Source organism: Zeugodacus cucurbitae, chromosome 5 (assembly GCF_028554725.1).
Source record: "Zeugodacus cucurbitae isolate PBARC_wt_2022May chromosome 5, idZeuCucr1.2, whole genome shotgun sequence".
Classification (NCBI taxonomy): domain Eukaryota; kingdom Metazoa; phylum Arthropoda; class Insecta; order Diptera; family Tephritidae; genus Zeugodacus; species Zeugodacus cucurbitae.
In genome coordinates this window covers 21,138,161-21,161,474 of record NC_071670.1, presented here as the reverse complement: position 1 = coordinate 21,161,474, position 23,314 = coordinate 21,138,161, and the positions used below count along the sequence as shown (strand labels likewise).

The window sequence follows — 23,314 nt, the reverse complement described above, 5'->3', positions numbered from 1 at the left end:
CATGTATTAGTGATAGCTTACAGCGGCCATTGTCGTCGGCAAAATTAGAAACATTTCTAATTTGACGACAGCGAAGACTTCAACCCTTTCGTCGCGAAGTCGTGCTGTTGTCTAAAAAATTGTGCCCATTAGAACGCGTGTATTTTAATATTTGGCATATGTCGCTCACGGTAGTCTATGTGTTTAGTACTTTATTAAAATTTCTTTAATAACATTTATGTTGGAGTTTCAGTACCCATTACTTGCTGGGACGTCTCTGCTTCCCAAAAGTATCGATAAAACTAGGAATAACAGAAAATATAGTTGTATAAAACGAGATAATTCTAGACATGGCCCTACCTAGTGTGAACTCTGTACCAATTTTTCTTTCATACCATTATTTATGGTGTAGTTATACTACTTCATAGGTTTCCATTTTGTGGTAACACCAATTTTCTTAAGGCCCTTAAATAAGATATTTCAAGTTTTTCTCTAATTATCGTTTAAACGAATAGATAGAGGAATTTTTCCCTTTAGGAAAGGCAATGAATTAATAATTTGTTAAAGAACAAATATTCAATATAGTATTGATATTTTAGCTGCAATCGATTGGGCGCTTATATGCATGCTATCTTTGGGCGCTGTTCTCTTGTCAAAAATTATACATGTGAAAGCGACAAAAAAGTTATCCATTTGAATTCTTGCAAGAGAGTATGTGGATAACTCATTAAAAATTCGATTGCCGCTTGCTGAGTGCGCCAAATTTTGTTTTACATATTTAGACTATTCACAATAGTAAAAACGACTTAAACGTCAAATTTTGGACAAAAATGACAATACAAATATACATTTTTGTTGTTTTTACATTAAAATACATTTTAATTGGTTAAATAATATGTAAGGCATAGACGCCGCTCGAAACAAGTTGATAAAAAATTAAAGTATTTCTCCAACTAAGAAAATGGTGCAACACTATTGTGCAAGCTTATGGAGAAATTATAGAGCAGGGTTGCACCATAAGTACTGCCTGTCTGTTTGAATTACTGGATAGTGCGTTCTCTTGGCTTCTCTATAACGCTTAGCCAATCGATAACTGCTTTTATATAACAACTAAATATGACTGCACCTTTACATAATAGTGGTACTCAATTCAATTTCGAAATTATCGGAAAAATTTGATTTTACCAAATAATATAATTGGTATTATATGTGATGTCATATCATATCTTATAGCAAGATATTGGTACTTTTTTTCGGAGTCAAAATAATAAGGTTATTTATTTCGTTATCTCTCCCACCACATTAATCTAGACTGGTAGAGAGCCCATAACAAGGAGAAAGTACGAATCGTATTTTTAATGTGCTCGATTGGCTTTTGCATAGAGCTGAAAAACGACGAGTACGGAATTCGGCATTTTCTAATATATTCGCTATTTTTTAACAGAGACAAGTTCAAATAGCTATCATCGATTGGCTAAGATTTGTAGTACTTATATTGCAACCCTGCGCTAAAATGTTCTCTAAAGCATGTGAAATAGTATATCATTATTTTCTTTGGTGAAAAAAAACTTAAATCCGCGCATTGTAATTTTTTTACCTTTAGTTTTTAGTTGCGTACGTTTTTTACGTTTTATTTAACTAATTATAATTTATTTCAAGTTAAAAACATTAAAAAAAATATATATTTTGGACAATAATTTGAATTTTGAACCATTTTATTCATAATGAATGGTCTAAATATGTGAAACAAAATTTGGTAACACTTACACAAACGGCGATATAATTTTCACTGTTATTTCGGCATACTCTCTTCAACGAATCTTCTTGAACTCAAATAAATAACTATATTAGGCGAATTAAATTTGACCATCGCAAGCTAATAGCTTAACCATGGACAAATAAAACGCATTTAGCTTATTTCATATCTTCGCCTAAAAATGAATTTTGTTGGCAGTGCGGGCCCGAACACGCAGCTGAAATAAAATTTATTTAAAAAGAAGTAAGGAAAAGCTAAGTTCGGGTGCAACCGAACATTTTATACTCTCGCAATTTATCGAAGAAATTTTATTAAGATAACACACACATTTACCAATAAATGCGGCATAAGTTTAATGGAATAACGAAAATCAGCATATGGGCATTTCCGCCAGAAGGTCCACCACAGACAAAATATTAAACATTATTAGAATTACAAAGTTTTTGCATATTTTCATAGGAAAATATTTAAATTAATTTATATTAAATTAATTTATATTAAATTAATTTGAAATTAATTCATAACCAATTGCGAGATATACCAAAGCCAAGTCGAATAGGAGCTACTTTTCTAATTTCGATTTCTCTACTGCATTTGTTTTTTCGTCAAAATTGTTAAAGAAACTATCATGTATAATTTTTTGCTTTGTGTAAAACCTTTATATAGGTACAAAGAGCAAAATAAAATGCATAAGAAAGCATGCGATTGCAAATAACTGTAAGTTTTTGCTCTCATATTATCCTATATTTTAATGTTCCGTGCGACATCAAAAAACAACTCTTGTTCCCACATCATCGCAAATATAAGCAGCAAACTCGCCAAATTTTTTGTATAAACAGTAAATTTTTATACAATTAAAATAAAAAAAACTTGTTCAAAAATCAGAAGATTTGTGGTTTTGGTAACTACTTAAAAATTTAAATTTATTTTTTGTCTTATAAAATTGACTTAAGTATGTAAATAGATACATTTACATTAAATATTTACATATGAGCAAAAACCACACTTTAAATTCCACTAACTAACTATTTAAATAGATTTTGGTGAAAATTATAGGCTTACAAATCAAAATAAGAGTGCTCATTTTAACAATGTTGTCAGAAGAAAATCGTTTGCCTTTAAAAGTGACATGTTAACGCACGATAAATCTCTTAACTAAAATTAAAAAATCTTGCTTTTCTAAAATATTAATTTTTTTTATGTAACTGCTCTCAGTTTAAAATCAATTTATATTATCAAGCCTGGTTGATTTTATAAAATAATTAATATAGTTTTCATTAGAATACAATTTTTTTGAAAGGAGCCGACGAAGGAGTGGGAGCATTTAACAAACGAAAGGTCTAGCAGATAACGAAATCCCAAAAATTTTATACCCGAGGACAGCATTACTATTTTCATTTCATACTATACAATTTTTGTTGTGTTTCTCGTTGGATATTAGTTAAACTAAATAAATAAATACATTTACTACGTTTTTAATCCATTTTATTGGACTTGTTGTTAAATAGTTCCGTATTATAACAACAAAATCAACATAAATATTATGATGGAAAAAAATGTCCCTTGCGACATGTCGCGTGCGAATGTGATTAATAATTAATAAAAAAAAAAAAACTATAAATTATTTTTGGGTTAAATTCATACCAATTTTAAAGCCATCAATGCGCAACATTTTACAATCAAAAGCATTTGAATATTGTCTCACAATCGCCGTTTGAATCGTTGTCCCCAAAAACGACTTCCATTTTTTGTCCCGTGCGAATGCCTTGGTTTTATGCAATTATCTTGAAAATTAAAACCGTTCCAAAATCAACCTTAACAATAGGCGTGTTTTATTTGACCAGCAAATTAAGCTATTAGCTTATTTTGTATGGAACGCTTAGCCAACATAATTATGTTGGCTTGTCATAAGCAATTATAGCTTGTATATTGAACTAGAGACATTGCCAGTTCATCGTTTTTTTTTCATTCACAATAGTTGGTTTTTTTCCAAAAAAATGTAGTTGGCAATAGCGAGAAACCCCATTTTGACAGATAAAAATGTAAACAAACCAAAATTTTAAATTCTATCGAACTTTATCCATATTTACTTAGACCATCCCGGATCTAATAATGATTGTAGATTCCTTAAAAGCTCAGAATATTATAGAAAAGCGGTAAACAAAACGAAATTTGTTTTCTAAATTCAACTTTTTTTTTCGAATAAATTACATTTCAGCTGAGAGTTCGGGCCCGCATTGCCAACACAATTCATTTTTAAGCGAAGATATGAAATAAGCTAAATGCGTTTTATTTGTGCATGATTTAGCTATTAGCTTGTGGTGGACAAATAAAACACGCCTAATAAATGTAGAGCTAATGAAGGGCTATTAAAAAAGCCTACTGTCAAAATTAAAAAACATTTCAGTTCATATTTGTTTTAGTTGAAAGGTGTACGATTGTCCCGTTCGACATGGCGGAAATGCCCATATATAGATATGAGGGTTGAGGTAATTCCTGTACAGATTTCATTCATTTTCACCACCAAGGTATACTACATTCAGGACCATATGCTCACTTAATTTTGCTAAGATATCTCACATATTAACCGATATATGCCGAATAAAGCCCACTGTATTTTTAAAAAACCCATAATTAGGTATAAGGGAGCTAGGAAATGATATTGACCACCACAAGCTAAATCATGGACAAATATAACGTATTTAGCTTATTTTATATCTTCGCTTAAAATTGAATTGTGTTGACAATGCGGGCCCGAACTCTCAGCTGATATGTAATATATTTGAAAAAAAAGTTGTACTTATAAATAAATTTTCCATTAGTTTACCGCTTTTCTATAATATACTGATCTTTTAAGGAAGCTGCAATCATTATTAGATCCGGTATAGTCAAAACAAATGTGTATAAAGTTTTTATTTACCACTTTGTATATCGATAGAATTTAAAATATTGGTTTGTTTATATTTTATGTATCAAAATGAAGTTTCTCCCTATTGCCAACTATTTTTTAGGAAAAAAACAAACTCTTTTTAATGGAAAAAAGCGATGAATTGACAATGCCTCTAATTCAATATACAAGCTTTGATTGCTTATGGCAGACCAACATAATCTGTCATCAATTGGCTAACTGCTATAAACAAGCCAATCGAACAAAGTCTCTAAATTTTCATACAAACTGGCAGCACTGAAATCGAATTGTCTATAATTGGTCGCAATGGACTCTTCTACCGCTGTCCATGTCTTACGTTTTCTGCAACAAATTTACTTTATATTAAGTTTTTTTGTCAATAAATTGAATACAAAAATGCTTACGATTTATCTTCGCATGTCATTTTCAATTTCAAATTTGTATATAACGATTTTTATTATTTTGACAGTAATTTGTCCTTTGAGACGTTCACAATAGTAAATTGGTTCTACAATGTGTAAAACAAAACTTGACAGCACTCAGCAATCGTTGTATAAGTTGTAAATAATATATTTTATAGTGTGGGTTAATATATTGCATATGGCTCAGAAGAGGTGTTAACGGAAGGTTGCCCTGCATGTACTGTCAGTTTGTTAAAACATCTAGTTTAGTTTGTACGATCGCCTTACAGTAAAATTAAAAAAAAGTTAACTATCCATAAAAAAATAGGTCTAAAATTGTACATGCTACAATTTTGTATTTCGCGATAATTATCTTGCTGGGTTTGTAAAATCATATGTATGATGTTTTTCGCTGCTGGGTTTATCTCGCCTGTATAAGTTGTAATATATCGATAATTATTTAACATCTCAAGTGTGGATGTTTGTGTAAATTAAACTTTTGGAAGTGAATTAGTATTGTGCCAGGTGTATAGCCCGTGGGAAAAAATTAAAGTATAAAATGGCAGATTTCTTGGATTCCGAAGCTGAAGAATCCGAGGTAACAATTTCTTCAATATAGGTATTCAGATATACAAAACCCTTACATATTCTTTTAGGAGGAGGAGGAGTTGGACACCAATGAGAGGAAAAAATTAAAGAAGCTAAAAGCTCTTGCTGACAGCAGCGAAGAGGATGAAGAAGGTGCGTTTTTAATAATACGTATTTATTTTTAAGAAAAGTACAGTAATTAGTCGGAAAGTGAAGTGTGTGTATCAATGTTTTTTTAGCTACTCTGTGTTATCATACGTGCCAACAAGATGGTTGCTTATACGTAATTACTGACGAATGCTTAAAACACGTTTTTTTTGCTTTAATTAAGTCATGTTCTTGCTAAACGTATACCCAAAAACCATAGACTATATTTTATTTATGAATAGTTTGTATTACCTAAACATCATAAACATTTGTTGGTGTGAAGAAGAGGGTTTATTTGACATTGCCCATTGAAAGGGATATATTGGTTCAGACGAATTTTGTTTTAAATTTGCCATGCACTACAATAAAATTGTCTGTATATTTATTATTTGGCACACTCCAAAGTTTTATATGCAAATATTAATTAATAGAAAATATCACCTTCATTAATACCTAGATATTTATAAATTTAAACTGGTAACTTTATAAAATTTTTTACTAAGTTGAACATTCATATACCTACAATTAGAATTTTATTCTGCCTTTCAATCATATAATTATAAATTAAACCCGAATTTTTGTGGCCAAAGGCTGTCAACTCGGAATTTTGCTGCTACAACATATGGCGTAAGAATAGCTTTAAGCGATTATAGCCGAATCCATCAGAGCACGCCACTCATTGCTCCTTTTTTGCTCTTTGGCGCCAACTGAAAACACCAAGTGAAGACAGGACACTTTCCTTCCACTTCCACTTGATCCTTCCATCGGAGTGGAGGTCGTCCTCTTCCGCGGCTTTCTCCAGCGGGTATTGCATCGAACACTTTCAGAGCTGGAGTTATTTGATGGCATCATAAGGGGGCAACTAAACAAGCAAAAGTTCATAGCATACCAACTGTCAAATCGATAGCTTATTATTATTTTTTCGAACTACCGCATTTTTAATACACCGATATTTTACAATTTTATATGATAACAGATTACAATAATTTTTCCTGAATGTTCATTGATATATTTGAGGGTACTAATTTCAGTAAAAAATATCTACACTTGTGTAAGGTGTGCATATGTATAATTATCTTTAAAATATTAACTTTGAACATGTTCACCAGACGCACACATATGCATTTTCCTAATATTGTCCAGCCTACCTACATACATATCATTAGAGTTTTTATTTTGAATCTCACAATGCTAAATTACAATTTATCTAAAAAAAACTTGGAAACATCAAACGCATTACGCGACAGCATTTCGTACATGTTGCCACTCTGAATAATTTTTGGAAATAAAAATTTCCTGCCACTGAAAATAATTAAAACAAAATGTTATATTTTTTTATTTTAAAACCCCAAAAGATCTAGATCTCAACTTTTTGTAAATAGTTCTTACGCGAGGGTATCAAAAAGAGCATGGGCGTCAAATACTATAAGTCGTAACCAAATTTTAGCCCATTACAAAAAAATGTAATTACATGTTCGAATTTTCTTCAGTTTGGTGTTGAAGAGAAACCAGTTGAAGAAACTGCCCATATGTTTAATCAAACGTGCTGTACTTGGCGTGTAACCTTGCGCTAACATTATTAAATTTTTAGCGAAAAATTAGCAAAACGGAAACCCTGCATATTCAAATTTCTCAAAACAATATACACCGGCACAAAAATAAGCTGATTTGACGTTCAACTTAACTCTAAATTCGTTTATGCACCCGAGTTAACACGTCTACATACGTAAAGAAAATGTGTATATTCTATCCGAGTAGATCATTTAACTCGTGGTGAAAAAGTGTTTTTGCATGTGGGTTGAACTTACCCGTGTATAATAAAACCGAGTAGAAATGAAGCAAACGTAGTATAGTAGGCTCCTAGACCTAATTCAATGAGAATGATCTTTTTTTCTTTTTAGATGATGAAGAGAGGTTGCGTGAAGAATTGAAGGATTTGATCGATGATAATCCCATTGAAGAAGAGGCTAGTGATGGAGAATATTCTGATACAGGATCAAAAAAGAGAAAAAAGCATGATGATGAATTAGATGATCGATTGGAAGATGATGACTACGACTTAATTGAAGAGAATTTAGGTGTAAAAGTCGAAAGAAAGGTAATGATTATGAGTATTTTATACTATTTGTTATGTAGGACCGATTATATAATTAATTTTTTATGGACACTGGGTTTTTGTTTTATAATTTTTATACTCTCGAAATAAAAGTTGCTTAGAGAGTATTATAGTTTTGTCCACATAACGTTATATATATCAAAATGTTTAGAAGAGACGAGTTGAAATCTGGATGTCTGTCCGTCAGTTTTTCCATGCAACGGATAACTTGAGTAAAAATTAAGATATCTTAATGAAACTAGGTACACATGTTCCTTGGGAGGTTTGTTATTGAAAATGAAAATCGAAATCGGACCATTGCCACGCCCACAAAATTGCGAAAACTGAAAACATAAGTGTTATAACTAAGCCATAAATAAAGCTATAAAAATAAAAAATAGTTATAAAGGATCGCACTAGGAAGAGGCATATCCGGGTGTAATTTTTTTAAGAAGTGGCCGTGACCACGCCCCTAAATAAGCTTTTTGTGAATATTTCGCAAACCAATAAAGCTGTATAAATCAAAATTTCTGGAGTCGTTTCCCTCAAGTACCCCCTTACCATACAAATTTATATAATCGGATAATAACCACGCCCACTTCCCATATAAAGGTTAGGTTGAAAATTACTAAAAGTACGTTAACTCACTAAAGGAACTCGTCAGAAACACTAAAATTTACACTTAGATGGACAGAAAAAATTGAAAATGTACGTGGCGTCGCCCACTTATGGGTCAAAAACCATATCTCAGGAACTATTCCACCGATTTCAATGAAATTCGGTACATAATACTTTCTTGACAGCCGAATGGCATGAATCCCATTGTCCAGCCGAAATCAATGTCCCTTATATCGAACATGAAAAACTCAGTGTCTAAGGGTTATTTATCACTGAAAGTATAGGTAATCTCTCAGATATTTTAATGTAGTTCAGAAAAATTTTTTTTCTTCGAAAAATTATTAAAATCTGGTCATATAACTTCCCTAAGCTTCCATATACCTAATTATAGTTTTTTCTAAAATACGGTGGGATTTAATGTAATACCCCTGACAGACGGCGACGTTAATTCGGAATAACAGCTTTAATCGGGGTTAATTCGAGAGTTATCTCAGTTAACTCCGTTTGCTAACACCCATTTAATCCTCAAAATTTTAGAGAGTTAGTGGGAGTTCGTGGCATTTTCGTTGGCAACATTGTTAAACATGGCCGCTTTTTATCTATTATGAATGAAAAAATGCAATACTGACAGCTGTTTTTCAATTAAATGTAAACAAAAACATACGCATGCTAATTTTTTCTAAAATGGAAGTTCTAATAATAACGTATTTATGTATATTTTTTTAATAATTAGTGATTTTGTACTAGTTGTGCGGCTAACAACCGCAATATTTGTTTTCTATCCAATTTCACCAAAATGGAAATATTATTGCCAATCACTGTATAACTTGCTTTGCTGCCGTCTGTCACCCACAAACTGATTAAAAGCGCAGTTAATCGGGAATAACTGCCGTCTGTCTAGCCTATAAGATAAAGGTGGGCTAAGATATCTTAGCAAAATTTAGTGAGCATATATTCTTGGATATATGTACCTTGATGGTGAAAATGAGTGAAATCGGTTCAGGAATTACCTCAGCTCTCATATACTATATGATGATTTTCGTTATTCAATTGGACTTTATGCCGAGTATATTTGTAAAATTGTATGTTATCTTAATAAAATTACATAAATAAATTGCGAGGGTATAAAATGTTCGGTCGAATGATACGAACTTAGCCTTTCCTTACTTGTTCAAATTGATAATTGCATTCTCAACTTTTTAATATTTGAAATTCCATTGAATACCAGATGTGTGTCACCTAATACCAACAATATCACCATTTTTGTTGTGGTATTTTACGAAATACAAACATGCTTATATACCATGATTCAATTATAAAAGGTTGGGTAAGTAGTGACAGCAAAGTTTTAACACTGCGTTAACAATTTGTTAAACTTTGAATTTTTAATCGTGTATTGTATTTAACAAATGAGCAAATTTCAAAGTTTGTTATCTGTTAGTTAGTTTAGGATCAATTGTCATCCTTTACAATAAGCAGTGTAATATTCGTATTGCTGTATTTGTATTGTACTACAATCTCTATTCAAGATACCCGAACATGTATTTCTAGTGTTGTTAGAAATGGGCAATTGATAAATACATTTGCCCGCGTTGAAGTGTTTACATTTCAAAATAATTCAAGAATTTATACATCTTGGTTTGTTTTTCATATATGTATATGATATTATTTTCATTTTACTATATTTCATATTTTTAATGTAAATTTGATTTAATAGTTTTATTAATAATTAATTTCTGCGTCGGTGGTCTATTGAGATGACAATATAATTCAGCTATTAACAGGATTTGGTTCATAGTATTCCTCGCATAGTGTTCCAAATGATGTCATTCTAAGTCCAATGGAAAACCTCAAATGGTAGTTGGTCTCGGCATATCGGAATGCTTTAGGTGAGGAAGGTGTGCCGTAAGGTTAGTTCCTGGTACTTAAAATTCATCCAGGGAACTCTTCAACTCGTATGCCCAAAGTTTTACGTTTTAAGTATTTAAACGCATTGGTATCTAATTTGATGATACCTTGTTTATACAACTATAATTTGCTCACTATTACTGCAGTGTATTTCGGGCTCTATCTTTGATGGCATTGAATATACCCAAGAGTTAGGTCTCTTGCATCGGCAAAATATTAACTTTGCAGTTAAGTGGTATGCCTGTTTTATTTGTTAGTAATGACATCTCACAAGCTTGCATATACCCTATGTTAAAGATAGGATGTGGTTGTGGATATATTGTCATTATTACCATATATTGACATCTGTTCAATATCTCATCGTTCACGTTATAAAAATTTGTTTCCTTAATGCTTACGATGTACATTGCCTTTATTGTTTTAAAAGTATTCCAATGGGCTTCGTATACGTGTTAGTACGTCTAAGGTAACGACTTCCACTGAAAATTGGTTTCGAAGTATGCCTGGAATGTAAATAACGTTCTCAATTTTTTTTTTTTAAACCTCTGCGTGCTCTTCATCCAATAGTCTAAACATGGAGCAGTCGACCTTTCCTTTGCATCCTCCTCCCCGTGAACGCAATGATATCATTCAGATGTACAATATTTACGTATTTATTGTGTAGCTGCTGAATCAGTGCGTTTACTTTATCCTCTTCAAGTGTGGTTGAGTCCTATATCCCACGCTGATTTGGTCAATCTAATAGCTCCTCTTCTTTCAAGAAATACTCCAGGACTATTCTTAAAATATTCTACACTAAAACATTTTTCGCAAGATAAAACTATAGGAAATCTTAATAATAGAAGCATACAGTTTTCGTTTTTACTTGGAGTTGACCACCTTATCGAATTAGATATTGGTTCTTTACATAGATTTTCTTTGATAGGAAAAAGACAAACATTGTGCATCGCTCATTTCGATGTGCCATTGCTTGTCTTTACGTCTACCATTCTACTTTTGGCATCTTGTTTGTTTTTCAATACGTCATCTCTCCACTGTAATGGAGCAAGGTTGTTTCTTTAAAAAACACCATTGTACCAGTTTTGATGTATGTGTTGTTGTGTACAAAACACAATTTGGTACAAATATCTGCAAATATCCGAGACCGAGCTGTAACCAATCCTATGCTATTGTGGAATCTGTGAAAATATATTTGGTACATTTAAAATTAAAATTTTCAGTAGGTTAATATATTTTCTTCCTCTGTGCGCATCCAATTTTTATACACTCGCAACCTGTTGCACAGAGTATTATAGTTTTGTTCACATAACGGTTGTTTGTGTCACCAAGAAATAAAAGGGTTAGATATGGGGTTATATATATATAAATGATTAGGATGACGAGTGCAGTTGAAATCCGGATGTCTGTCCGTCCGTGCAAGCTATAACTTGAGTAAAAATTGCGATATCTTAATGAAACTTGGAACACATGTTCCTTGGGACCGTGAGAGGATTGCTTTCGAAAATGGGCAAAATCGGTCCACTGCCACGCCCACAAAATGGCGAAAACCAAAAACACATAAAGTGTCATAACTAAGCCATAAATAAAGTTATAACAGTAAAATTTGGAATAAAGGATCGCACTAGGAAGGGGCATATTTGGATGTAATATTTGGGAAGTGGGCGTGGTCCCGCCCCCAAATCGGTTATTTGTATATATCTCGCAAATCAATGAAGCTATATAAACCAAACTTTCTGCAGTCGTTTTTTTTAGCGACTTCTTAATACAGTCCAAAAATGAAAGAAATCGGAAAATAACCACGCCCACCTCCCATACAAAGGTTAGGTTGAAAATTACTAAAAGTGGGTTAACTCACTAACGAAAAACGTCAGAAACACTAAATTTCACATAAGAAATGGCAGATGGAAGCTGCACTCAGATTTTTTACAAAATGGAAAATGGGCGTGGCGTCGCCAACTTATGGGTCAAAAACCATATCTAAGGACTATTTGACCGATTTCAATGAAACTTGGTTTGTAATAGTTTCCTTACATCCCAATGATATGTTGTGAAAATTGGCCAAATCGCTTCACAACCACGCCTACTTTCTATATACCAGAACTTAGAAGATGATCTGAATCGTTTATTTTACAATATATAAAGTAAGCACTAGTGAAGATATCGGTGCAAAACTTTGCACAAATACTGTATTTATAGTGTGGCAGCCCCTTTCTAAAAATCGCCGAAATCGGACCATAGGTTTTCAAGGCCCCATATATCGAACATTAGGACACCTCGGTGCTTCTAACCTAATATTAGGGTTTCCAACTTTCAATGGACTTTATACAATATATATGACGAATATGTGGGTCAAATTGTGTATTATATAATATTAATTAAGTTAAATAAATAAATTGCGAGAGTATAAAGTGTTCGGTTACACTCGAACTTAACCCTTCCTTACTTGTTGCCTACTATAATAATATAATTTTCTCTAAAGAAAGAGATCTTTTTGGTTGTAAGGAAGAATCTGCTATGGTAATATTTTTCAGTGGAAGACCTATAGTGAATTTATCGTCTGCGGAAGGTTTTGAATTATTATGCATATTGTTTTTATGATACTTTTTTTGCTTTGTTTTATTCACACATAATTTTGCAAGTGATTCTGTTTTACCAACCTTATTAAATCATTCTTTTAAATAAGTTGAAACACCACAGTGTGCTAATTTGGAGCTTATGTTGGTTGATCCGTATATCAGCCACCCAAAAACACTATTCTGCAATTTGTAATTTACATTTTCAATTATCATTTTATCTGCTTTCAATAAGTCAAAAAATATTTCCGCACCTATGAGCAAATCAATTTTTCCTGGAACACCAAATGAAGGATCGGTCAATTTTATATCTTCTGGTATTTTTTTAATATTTATATGTTCAGTTGGTTGCATTGGTAAATATCTGCTACTATTTAAAACTTTTTGAACAATTTTCTGGCATACATAATTTTGGCTTAGTTGAAAAAATAAAACTTACTTTTCACTTTAAACACATGTACATACTAGGGCTCTTAAAATTATTCGATTAACCTGAAGACCGATTATTCGAATATCCGGTTTGTAACCGTTCGTACGAATATTAACCGGTTAGTACTATTCGATTAGTCGCAATGTTACGATTATTCGAATAGTCGCTCTACTGCGGTTATTCGAATAGTTATACTGTCACTATTCGAATAAATGAAAATTGTTTGAAATCCAAGCAGCCTATGATTTTTGTTTGTTTTTACTTGTGAAAATGTCAGTTGTGCGCATTTTTTCTGTGTTTCACTTTTTTTAATAAAAATGGAAATTGAATGAACTTACACTATTCGAATAGTCGACAACGAACGGTAAGACGGATAGTCGGAAATGAGCGGTTAATCGAATAGTCGATGACTGACGACTATCCGAATATTATTATAATGCCCTATTCGGTTAAGTCGATTAGTCGAATACCAAGAGCTCTAGTACATACATACATATTGAGTGCTTACAATTTTTTGAAATGTCTGTTGGAACATATGAAATTGAAATATGTATCATGGTATTGTTATAATATGTTGTATAAGCTGTTATCAATTAGGGATGGTTACAATCCATTTAAATAAACTCATTAATTAACGTAGCATTAATATTTTTTTCAGAAACGTTTTAAGCGGCTTCGGCGTATTCAGGAAAGTGATGGCGAAGAAGAGCACGTAGATGAAGGCTTAGCAAGAGAAGCTATTGCTGAACAACTCTTTGATGAAGAAGATGAAGTAAGTATTTTTTTTATACAATGCCAAAACAATTTCAAATTGATGAATGATATATTCGAAGTAAAAACAAAACATTATTGCAAAATGTTATTTCAATACAAAAAATACTATACATTATATAATATTAGGTCTACAACTCTGCTTTCGCCGTTTTCCAATAGATGTCTCTAGGGTCAAGCACTGGTCGATTAAATCGATTTTTTTTATATCGATTTTGGACGTTTGTGTCAACATTAACCCAACAAAATATTTGTAGAGAACTGTTTGCATCCCAAACTTATTCTCAACTGAAAATGTCACTTTGTGAGCCGAATTTTCGACATTTGCGGGAATGTCTCTAGGATCAAGCACTGGTCGATTAAATCGTTTTATATCTGTCTTGGACATTTGTGTCAACATTAACCCAAACTTATTCTCAACTGAAAATGTCAGAATTCTCGATGTTTTATGGAATTTTTTATTTTCTTTTTTAATTCCAAGAAAAGTGCGGCTGAGACTCACCGACATTTGTAACCGTTTTTATACAAAAAAATCCTTACATTTACAAAAAAAAAACGGCGGAAGCAAAGTTGTAGACCTAATACTACAGTGACGTGAATTCAATATATGTACATATGTATATGTTTTCGTTATAAAATTGTCACACACAGAGAATGGAGATTTTTCAAATTCTCTAGATCTTCTACTTACACTATCAGCCTAATATAATCAATTTTAGTTCGTTGATTACTTGTTCACATTTATTGAGGGTGATAGTCAAATTCTTCAAAATTTAAAATTTTCTAGATCTTGTCGCATCAACCCGCTTCAACAACAAATGTTTTCAACAAATCAAATCCAACTAACAAATTTCTTTCACAGGGAGCATTTTAGTTAGGCCACGGATAATTTGGATATTTATGAAGTTTATATGACACTGTATTCTGTGCTTTATGGGCTCCAAAATATTCAACACTGAAGAAATGAGAGTTATTAGACGATATGACTTTTTTGGTATTTTTGAGAGTGGTGACTTGGTGAATTACAGGTTGAGAACGTTGGTGAAGTACCCTCTTCTCTCCAAGACAGGATGTTCTAAGATTTGTATGCTCTGAATTGAATTGGAGATTTCTGCATTTTTGGTGACATCTCATAATGGTCGTCATGTATCCTAAAGATGTGCGCTTATTTACTACTTGTCGAATCTCCAAATTGGCTGTCATTATTTAATGATGACTAAGGTTCCAAATGATATACCTTTCATAAAGATTTCACCAAAGATAGAAAAACGATTTTAGTAATTTGGGGAGTGCTGAGTTCCTTAGTACAATGACAATATAATATATTTGTTTTTACCACGAAAAAATAAATTGCACAGATATTTGGTGTACAAATTTTTATATGTTATCCGTTGTCAGGCTAGAATAGAATAAAATAATTATAGTGGTATGCACTGCGACCTATGGTCTATTGCGCTCTCCCGATGTCTACATCAACTCCATTATTACAACTCTGATGAATTCCAGAATGGTGCTAGGAGTAAGGAGTCAATTCGCTCCTTAATTGTCTCAATGTTATGCTCCTGTGAGTATTCTTTATTTGCTCCTTGATTTATTACACACTTGAATATTTTAGTGTTATAACCTCTCGTTAGGTGTTTTGCTTGGTGTGCTCCTCTCTGGCTCTCTTTTCTTCCATCCGGAACATCTTCCTGATTTGTATTAGCTGCTGCCGATCGTGCTAGTTCGTTCCCTTGTGTCCCGACACCAAGGTTTGATGTCTAGACATCGGCCAAATAGTGTTTGTTCCATGTAATAAAGCAATAAAATATGTGTATCAGTTGTTAATGATATACAGAAAAGCTCTCGATACCAGACTTTGAGCGAAGTGGAGCAACTATTTGTAAATCGTTTTCTAAATTTTGTACGGATCATAACGAATTAATTTTTTGAATTGGGCTTCGAATTGTGGGAGAATTCGTGAAATGACTCAAAAACATGAGAACGACAACGTTCATTTTAATTTAAATTTCACGTTTATTAGTAGATTTGCATTAAGCTTTTTGTAAGATCTTCGTTAAATTACTAGATTTCTGTGCATTCAATGTATGTATTTATGAACTACTCAAGTTGAATATTACTGGTAATTTTAAATCTGAACAACTATTTATAAGACGGTACCGTTTAAGCGCCCAATACACTACACCAGCATGCTGGCGCAAACAACAGAACGATGCAAAACCAAAACGATTTTGATATTTTTCTGATTGTACAATATTCTGGTATTGGAAATTTCCAAGAATATTTTGGGGAGAATTTATTGATTTATATGAATCAATGCCGTGCTTATGGCAAATTGTGAGTGAGGAAAATTGTAGCCCCGAAATAAACGTATCCGCACTAATTTTTTATCTCTATCCATAACGACCTTTTCCATGTACAATTTGTAAAAAATGAATACTTTACCAACATGCTGGTGTAGTGTATGCTTCAAGCTTGTTGGCACCATCAGTTGATTGCACCAGCATGCTGGTGTAGTGTATTGTCCGCTTTCGGTACAATTATATTAGTTTAATCAAATTGGTATATGAGTAAACATTTTAAATTCTTTAAAAATATATCTCACTGAAAACCATTGAACGATTGAATTTGCAAAATACATTTGCGTAAACCAATAAAGAAAAACTATTATAATCGTATGGAAACATTTGTAAAGAAATTCATTGGACTTAACCTACTAAACTCGCGAAATACTCAAGGTCTTGCAGTTGCTCTTTTTTGACATTTATCTATTTTCATGTCTCCCATTTTTTAATTTCAGAATTTAGAAAGACGATCTGAAAGAAGTAATAAAGAGCATGACACTTATGAAGAGGAAGAAGAATCTGATTCAGATGCCGATGATTTTATTGTTGATGATGAAGGGCGTCCGATTGCGGAAAAAAAGAAAAAACGGAAACCAATCTTCACTGACGCGTAAGTAAACAATAAAGAAAATAGTGATTGAAAACATATTTAGACGATTTACCATGTCTATATATTTGTTTGGGTGAGTGCGTAAAATTCAAATAATGAAATTTCCTGTATTATTTTCTTGGTCTTTTATGATTTATGCATTCTCCTTGAACTATTGACAATTATTTCCATTTTTGACAAAAAAAAAAAATTAAAGTCAACAGTAATAAATACTCCATGTAGTTAGGAAAAGAAATAATATTTATAGTTGGACGTGAATTTGACTGCAATTTTTTCAACTTATACGTATTTTTCTCGCATGGTTTAACTCCGATTAAACAAACAGTTATTGTTTCTATTTATATTTTAAAAAAATATAACCAATATATTTTGTTATATCTACAGATCATTGCAAGAAGGGCAGGATATTTTTGGAGTAGATTTTGATTACGATGATTTCGCTAAATATGACGAAGATGAATATGAAGATGAATCAGAAGGTGAGGATTATGATGAAGATATTGCTGAAGAAGATCGAGGCAAAAGTAAAAAGAAACCGCCTAAAAAGAAAATTTCTAAGAAAACGATATTCGATCTATACGAACCAAGTGAGCTTAAGCGAGGTCATTTCACTGATTTGGATAACGAAATCCGCAAAACTGACATACCAGAACGAATGCAGTTAAGACAAGTTCCAGTAACGGCTGTTGCAGAAGGCTCATCTGAATTAGACGAAGAAGCAGAATGGATATATAAGCAGGCGTTTTGCAAGCCAACAGTCTCTCAACAAGAATCTTTGGACACAAGTCGAGACAAACATAAAAAACCAATAAGTGCAGTTGGAAAAATCAAGCAAACTTTGGAATTTATTAGAAATCAGCAATTGGAGGTACCATTTATAGCTTTTTATAGAAAAGAATATGTTAAACCGGAACTAAATTGTGAAGATTTGTGGAAGATATATTATTATGATGAACGTTGGTGTCAGCTTTACGGTAGGAAAAACAAATTAAAATTGTTATTTGAAAGAATGCGTGATTTTCAAAGATCGAATATGGAGAAAAATGGTGGAAATCCTACAGCCAGTGATATCCGAATGTTTTTAGATGAGGATTTAGAGAGATTAAAGGAAGTTCAAACAATGGAAGAATTAAAAGATGTTCATATGCACTTTTTGCTCCATTATTCACATGAAATACCTAAAATGCAAGAACAAAATAGAAAAATAGAACGAGAGCGAAAACGACTTGCTAGGGAAGAAGAACTTCGTCAGAGTCAGCAAGAAGGGGAGGATATAAATGAAAACTTTGAAGACGACATTGAGGAAGTAGAAGAACAACTGAAACAGGCAAAGGATTCAGGTCCCTATGCAATGTGTCGTAAAGCAGGTATATGTGGATTTGCCAAAAGATTTGGGCTAACACCTGAACAGTTTGCTGAAAATTTAAGAGACAGCTATCAACGACATGAAGTAGAGCAGGAGACAGCTGCCCCACTGGACATTGCAAAGCAATATTTGTGTCCAAAGTTTGTAACTGTTGAAGAAGTTTTACATGCTACTAAATTCGTTGTAGCTCGACAACTCTCTAGAGAACCTCTTCTAAAAAAGAGTGTTCGTGAAGTTTTTTTTGAACGCGCTAAAATAGATGTCCACCCTACCAAAAAGGGCTTGAAAGAAATTGATGAAAACCACCACTGTTACACTATGAAATACTTGGCGAAAAAGCCTGTCAAGGATTTAGTTGGAGACCAGTTTCTGAGACTATCTATGGCCGAAGAAGATAAGTTAATTGAAATAACAATTTCGGATCATATTGATGGTAATACGTCAACTTCGTACATTGACGAAGCTAAGCAACTTTATCAGCGAGACGAATTTTCAAAACTAGTCCAAGAATGGAACTCATTACGAGCCGAATGTGTCGAGCTCGCATTAAAAATTATGGTTATCCCAGAATTACGTAAAGAATTGAAAACAGTACTTCTAAATGAAGCGAAACAGTTTGTTTTGAAGTCCTGTTGTATGAAGCTAGCAAACTGGTTAAAGGTGTCTCCATATCGTCCTGACATTGCCGATGAGTATATGTACGACGATTGGAGCTATAACAAAGGAATCAGAGCGATGGGTATAGCATATGTCCCAGATTATTCACAAGCTGCTTTTTGTGCAATAACAACAGTTGAAGGTGATGTCAGCGATTATCTTCGATTACCACATATTTTAAAACGCAAGAATTCAAATCGTTCCGATGAAAAAAATCTAAAATTATCTGATTTAAAATATTTGAAAGAATTTATCCAAAACAAAAAACCACATATTATTGCTATTGGTGGTGAATCTAGAGAAGCCCTAATGTTAAAAATTGACGTTCAGGAATTAGTTAAAGAACTATCTGAAGAGGATCAATTTCCAATGATTGCTGTGGAAATAGTTGATAATGAACTGGCTAAGATTTATGCAAATTCTAAGAAAGGAGCATCTGATTTTAAAGAATATCCCGATTTATTAAAACAAGCCGTATCAATAGCAAGAAAAATGCAAGATCCGCTGGTTGAATATTCGCAATTGTGCAGCGCTGATGAAGAAATACTATGTCTGCGATATCATACATTACAAGAACAATTAGCTAAAGAAGATATGTTAGAACATTTGTATATAGAATTTATAAATCGTACAAATGAGGTTGGGTTGGATATAAATTTAACCGTACAAAACTCATACACCCAAAACTTAGTGCAATTTATTTGTGGATTGGGTCCACGAAAGGGACAGGCGTTAATTAAATTACTCAAACAGTCAAATCAAAGGTTAGAAAATCGTACTCAGTTGGTGACTTTGTGTCATTTAGGTCCAAAAGTATTTATAAATTGTTCGGGTTTTATTAAAATAGACACAAGTTCACTTGGTGATAGTACAGAAGCTTATGTAGAAGTTTTGGATGGTTCAAGAATACATCCTGAAACATATGAATGGGCCCGAAAAATGGCTATCGATGCAATGGAATATGATGATGAAGAAGCCAATCCCGCAGGCGCTTTGGAAGAAATTCTTGAATCACCAGAAAGACTTAAAGATCTTGATTTGGATGCATTTGCTGTGGAGTTAGAGAGACAAGGATTTGGTAATAAAAGTATAACTCTGTATGATATCCGTACAGAACTCAATGCGTTATATAAAGACTTGAGAATACCTTATCGTTCTCCAAACTCTGAGGAGTTGTTTGATATGCTAACGAAGGAAACACCTGAATCATTTTATGTCGGAAAAATGGTGTTAGCTACAGTTGGGGGAATATCTCATAAAAAACCCCAAGGGGATCAACTTGATCAAGCCAATCCAGTACGAAATGACGAAACTGGGCATTGGCAATGCCCATTTTGTTTAAAAGACGACTTTCCCGAACTATCCGAGGTATGGAATCATTTTGATGCAGGTGCTTGCCCAGGCCAGGCAACAGGTGTTAAACTACGGTTAGATAATGGGCTTTCTGGATTCATTCACATTAAAAATCTTTCAGACAAACACGTATTAAATCCAGAAGATCGTGTTCAAATTGGCCAAGCGATTCATGTACGTATCATCAAAATTGATGTAGAAAGGTTCTCCGTCGATTGTTCCTCGAAAAGTTCCGACCTAATGGATAAAAATCATGAGTGGCGACCGCGTAGAGATGCATTTTATGACTATGAACTAGAAGAAAAAGACAACAGAAAAGAAAATGAACAGAAACAAGTTCGATCAAAGCAGCAGTACGTAAAACGTGTAATTATTCATCCATCATTCCACAACAAATCATATGCAGAAGTTGTTAAAATTATGGAAAATATGGATCAAGGAGAAGTTATTGTGCGTCCTTCTAGTAAAGGATCAGATCATTTAACTGTAACATGGAAGGTTACGTCGGGTATTTATCAACATATTGATGTTCGAGAAGAAGGAAAAGAAAATGCTTTCAGTTTAGGCCAAAGCCTCTGGATTGGAAACGAAGAATTTGAAGACTTAGATGAAATTATTGCCAGACATGTTAACCCCATGGCAGCATGCGCGCGAGAACTTCTTACCTATAAATATTATAGAGATACAGGTGGCGGCCTAAAAGATAAAATGGAAGAATTACTGAAAGAGGAGAAAACTAAGGATCAGAAAAAAATACATTACTTTATATCAGCATCGAAGTCTTATCCCGGAAAATTTTTATTATCGTATTTGCCTAAAACTAAATGTAGACACGAATACGTCACTGTTGTACCGGAAGGATTTCGTTTTAGAGGTCAAATATTCGACTCATTAAATTCTCTTCTAAAATGGTTTAAGGATCATTATTCAGATCCAATAATAGCGAACACTCCAATTTCTACCCCCAATGTTGCGGGTAGTGTCCGAACTTCAGGATATGATACTCCTAGAGGAAACGTTGATTCACGAATATCGGAACAACATATATCACAATCATCAACAATGCATACCCCCCATTATCCAAATACTCCTGGATATCAAGGTGGATATGTCAATACACCCTATACCCCCAGCGGACAAACACCATTCATGACCCCGTATAATACGCCACACTCTTCACAAACACCTCGTTACTCACATAATACGCCAAGTCCTAATTCTTCATCGTCAAATTTAAATTATCATCGTTCAGTAAACCTTAAGCAATCGAAGGATAGCCATCTATATCATGGAATTTCCCCTAGATTGGAGTTAGAGTCAACAAAAAACCATATTTATTCTTCTCAAAAGGAGAGCGCCGAATGGCAGTTGGCGTCTGAATCATGGGCCAGACGCAAGCCCGTACATCCTACCCCAAATATTTCACGAACAGTTGGGAATGATTTCTCAAGGAGCGTAAGCTATTCGGTTCCAACTGCCAGTGATATGTCATCGGCGTTTAATAAACTTTCAGATGATCATTATCGCTTAAGGGACCATAAAAGCCCACGATCGATTCGAAGTACACCTCGTACAAATACTTCTCCTCATTCTATGAATTTGGGCGACGCGACACCTCTTTATGATGAAAATTGACATATTTTATTATATTATATCAATTAAAAATTAATATTTTTTATGATGACACGCTCAATTGCCTATACATTGTATTGCATTAGTTTATTACATTTAGTTTGAACGTTATAACTTGATTAAAAACGAAATATAAACAGTTAAATGTTAACGGCATTGTATTGTTTTACTAAAAATACTCATTGAGAAATCTGCTTATTCATTAAAAATAAGTAAATAATTTTTAATAATAATTTAATTTGCAAAATAGAAACATAAATCTTTGTTTACGTTTTCTTCTTTGTATCAATCAGCATTCACAATAGTAAAAATCGGACATTTTTGGTCAGCATTGCCAGCTCAAATTTGGTAAATTCATCTAAATGCACGACATTTTTGTGTATTACTGATTTGCATTAAAATAGGTCAAATGCGTTAAAGTTAAAGTAAATGAGGCCGGCTAATGCTTATAAACTTTATCTAAACACATACAGAAGCAGTGGTTAGGTGTTTGTGAAAAATAAGTGTCAAATAAAATATCTCGCTGTGGATAGTTATGAAAGCGAATTTGTTGTAATGGAGATTTTTTACTTTTGTCGTTATTTTTATAGAAAGAGGAAAAATATGAACATGTTGATGGCTCGCGTTATTCAGCCGTTTTTTATACATAGTAAGAAGTTTATTTTTCCCTTTTTTGTATAAAAGAAATTGAGATAATGAGGGTAACTTTGACGTAATTGCTTTCAATATATTGTATACGATTACAGCTTATCAAATTTTTGCCAATAAATGACAAAGTTTAGATTTCGTAGTCTCCAAGGAAATTTTCAGAAGCTAAAAATAACAACCAACTAAATGAAAATTGCATTCCAAATATTTTTAAATATATTATAAAGGACATATGTATATGTGTTATATTATATAGAATTCTATGGCTCTGCAGGGAGCAAAATACTAGGGAGTATCTGGAATAGAAAAGCGAATATATAGCCTCTGCCTTCCGATTATCAATTAACCTCATTTACTTTCGGCACTCCCTGTTTGGATAGCGAGGTTAACGAGGCTCTGGCGACCGAGAAAAGCGTTATAACTTTAACATATATAGAGTAAATGGAATGGAGAGTAAATGAAAACAAAACCAAATACTTAACATCTGGTCTGGAAGCTTCGGTCGATATCTCGACATCGGAATGGGATA

The 23,314-nt window shown here is 33.0% G+C and overlaps 1 protein-coding gene across 2 annotated transcripts; it reads left to right on the top strand.

Annotated features, from left to right (window-relative positions):
* The first annotated feature begins 5,481 nt into the window (after positions 1–5,481).
* Spt6 (transcription elongation factor SPT6) lies at positions 5,482–22,293 on the top strand. Of its 2 annotated transcripts, XM_011196719.3 has the most exons (6): positions 5,482–5,642; positions 5,701–5,785; positions 7,681–7,877; positions 14,062–14,175; positions 16,975–17,129; positions 17,514–22,293. In XM_011196719.3, the coding sequence occupies exons 1-6, from the start codon at positions 5,604–5,606 to the stop codon at positions 22,138–22,140; spliced, it is 5,217 nt and encodes a 1,738-aa protein (XP_011195021.2). In that variant the 5' UTR covers positions 5,482–5,603; the 3' UTR covers positions 22,141–22,293. The 2 variants fall into 2 exon arrangements, with proteins under 2 accessions (XP_011195021.2, XP_054086700.1); XM_054230725.1 differs by lacking the exons at positions 5,482–5,642; positions 5,701–5,785; positions 7,681–7,877 and adding an exon at positions 13,717–13,767.
* The last annotated feature ends 1,021 nt before the right edge of the window (positions 22,294–23,314 follow it).

What these genes read in the sequence shown, in the direction of transcription:
- Spt6 (XM_011196719.3), top strand. Translation starts at nt 5,604, where the DNA reads ATGGCAGATTTCTTGGATTCCGAAGCTGAAGAATCCGAG. An exon ending in GTGTAAAAGTCGAAAGAAAG is followed by an intron (nt 7,878 to 14,061) that starts GTAATGATTATG and finishes TATTTTTTTCAG; the next exon opens with AAACGTTTTAAGCGGCTTCG. An exon ending in AAACCAATCTTCACTGACGC is followed by an intron (nt 17,130 to 17,513) that starts GTAAGTAAACAA and finishes TTATATCTACAG; the next exon opens with ATCATTGCAAGAAGGGCAGG.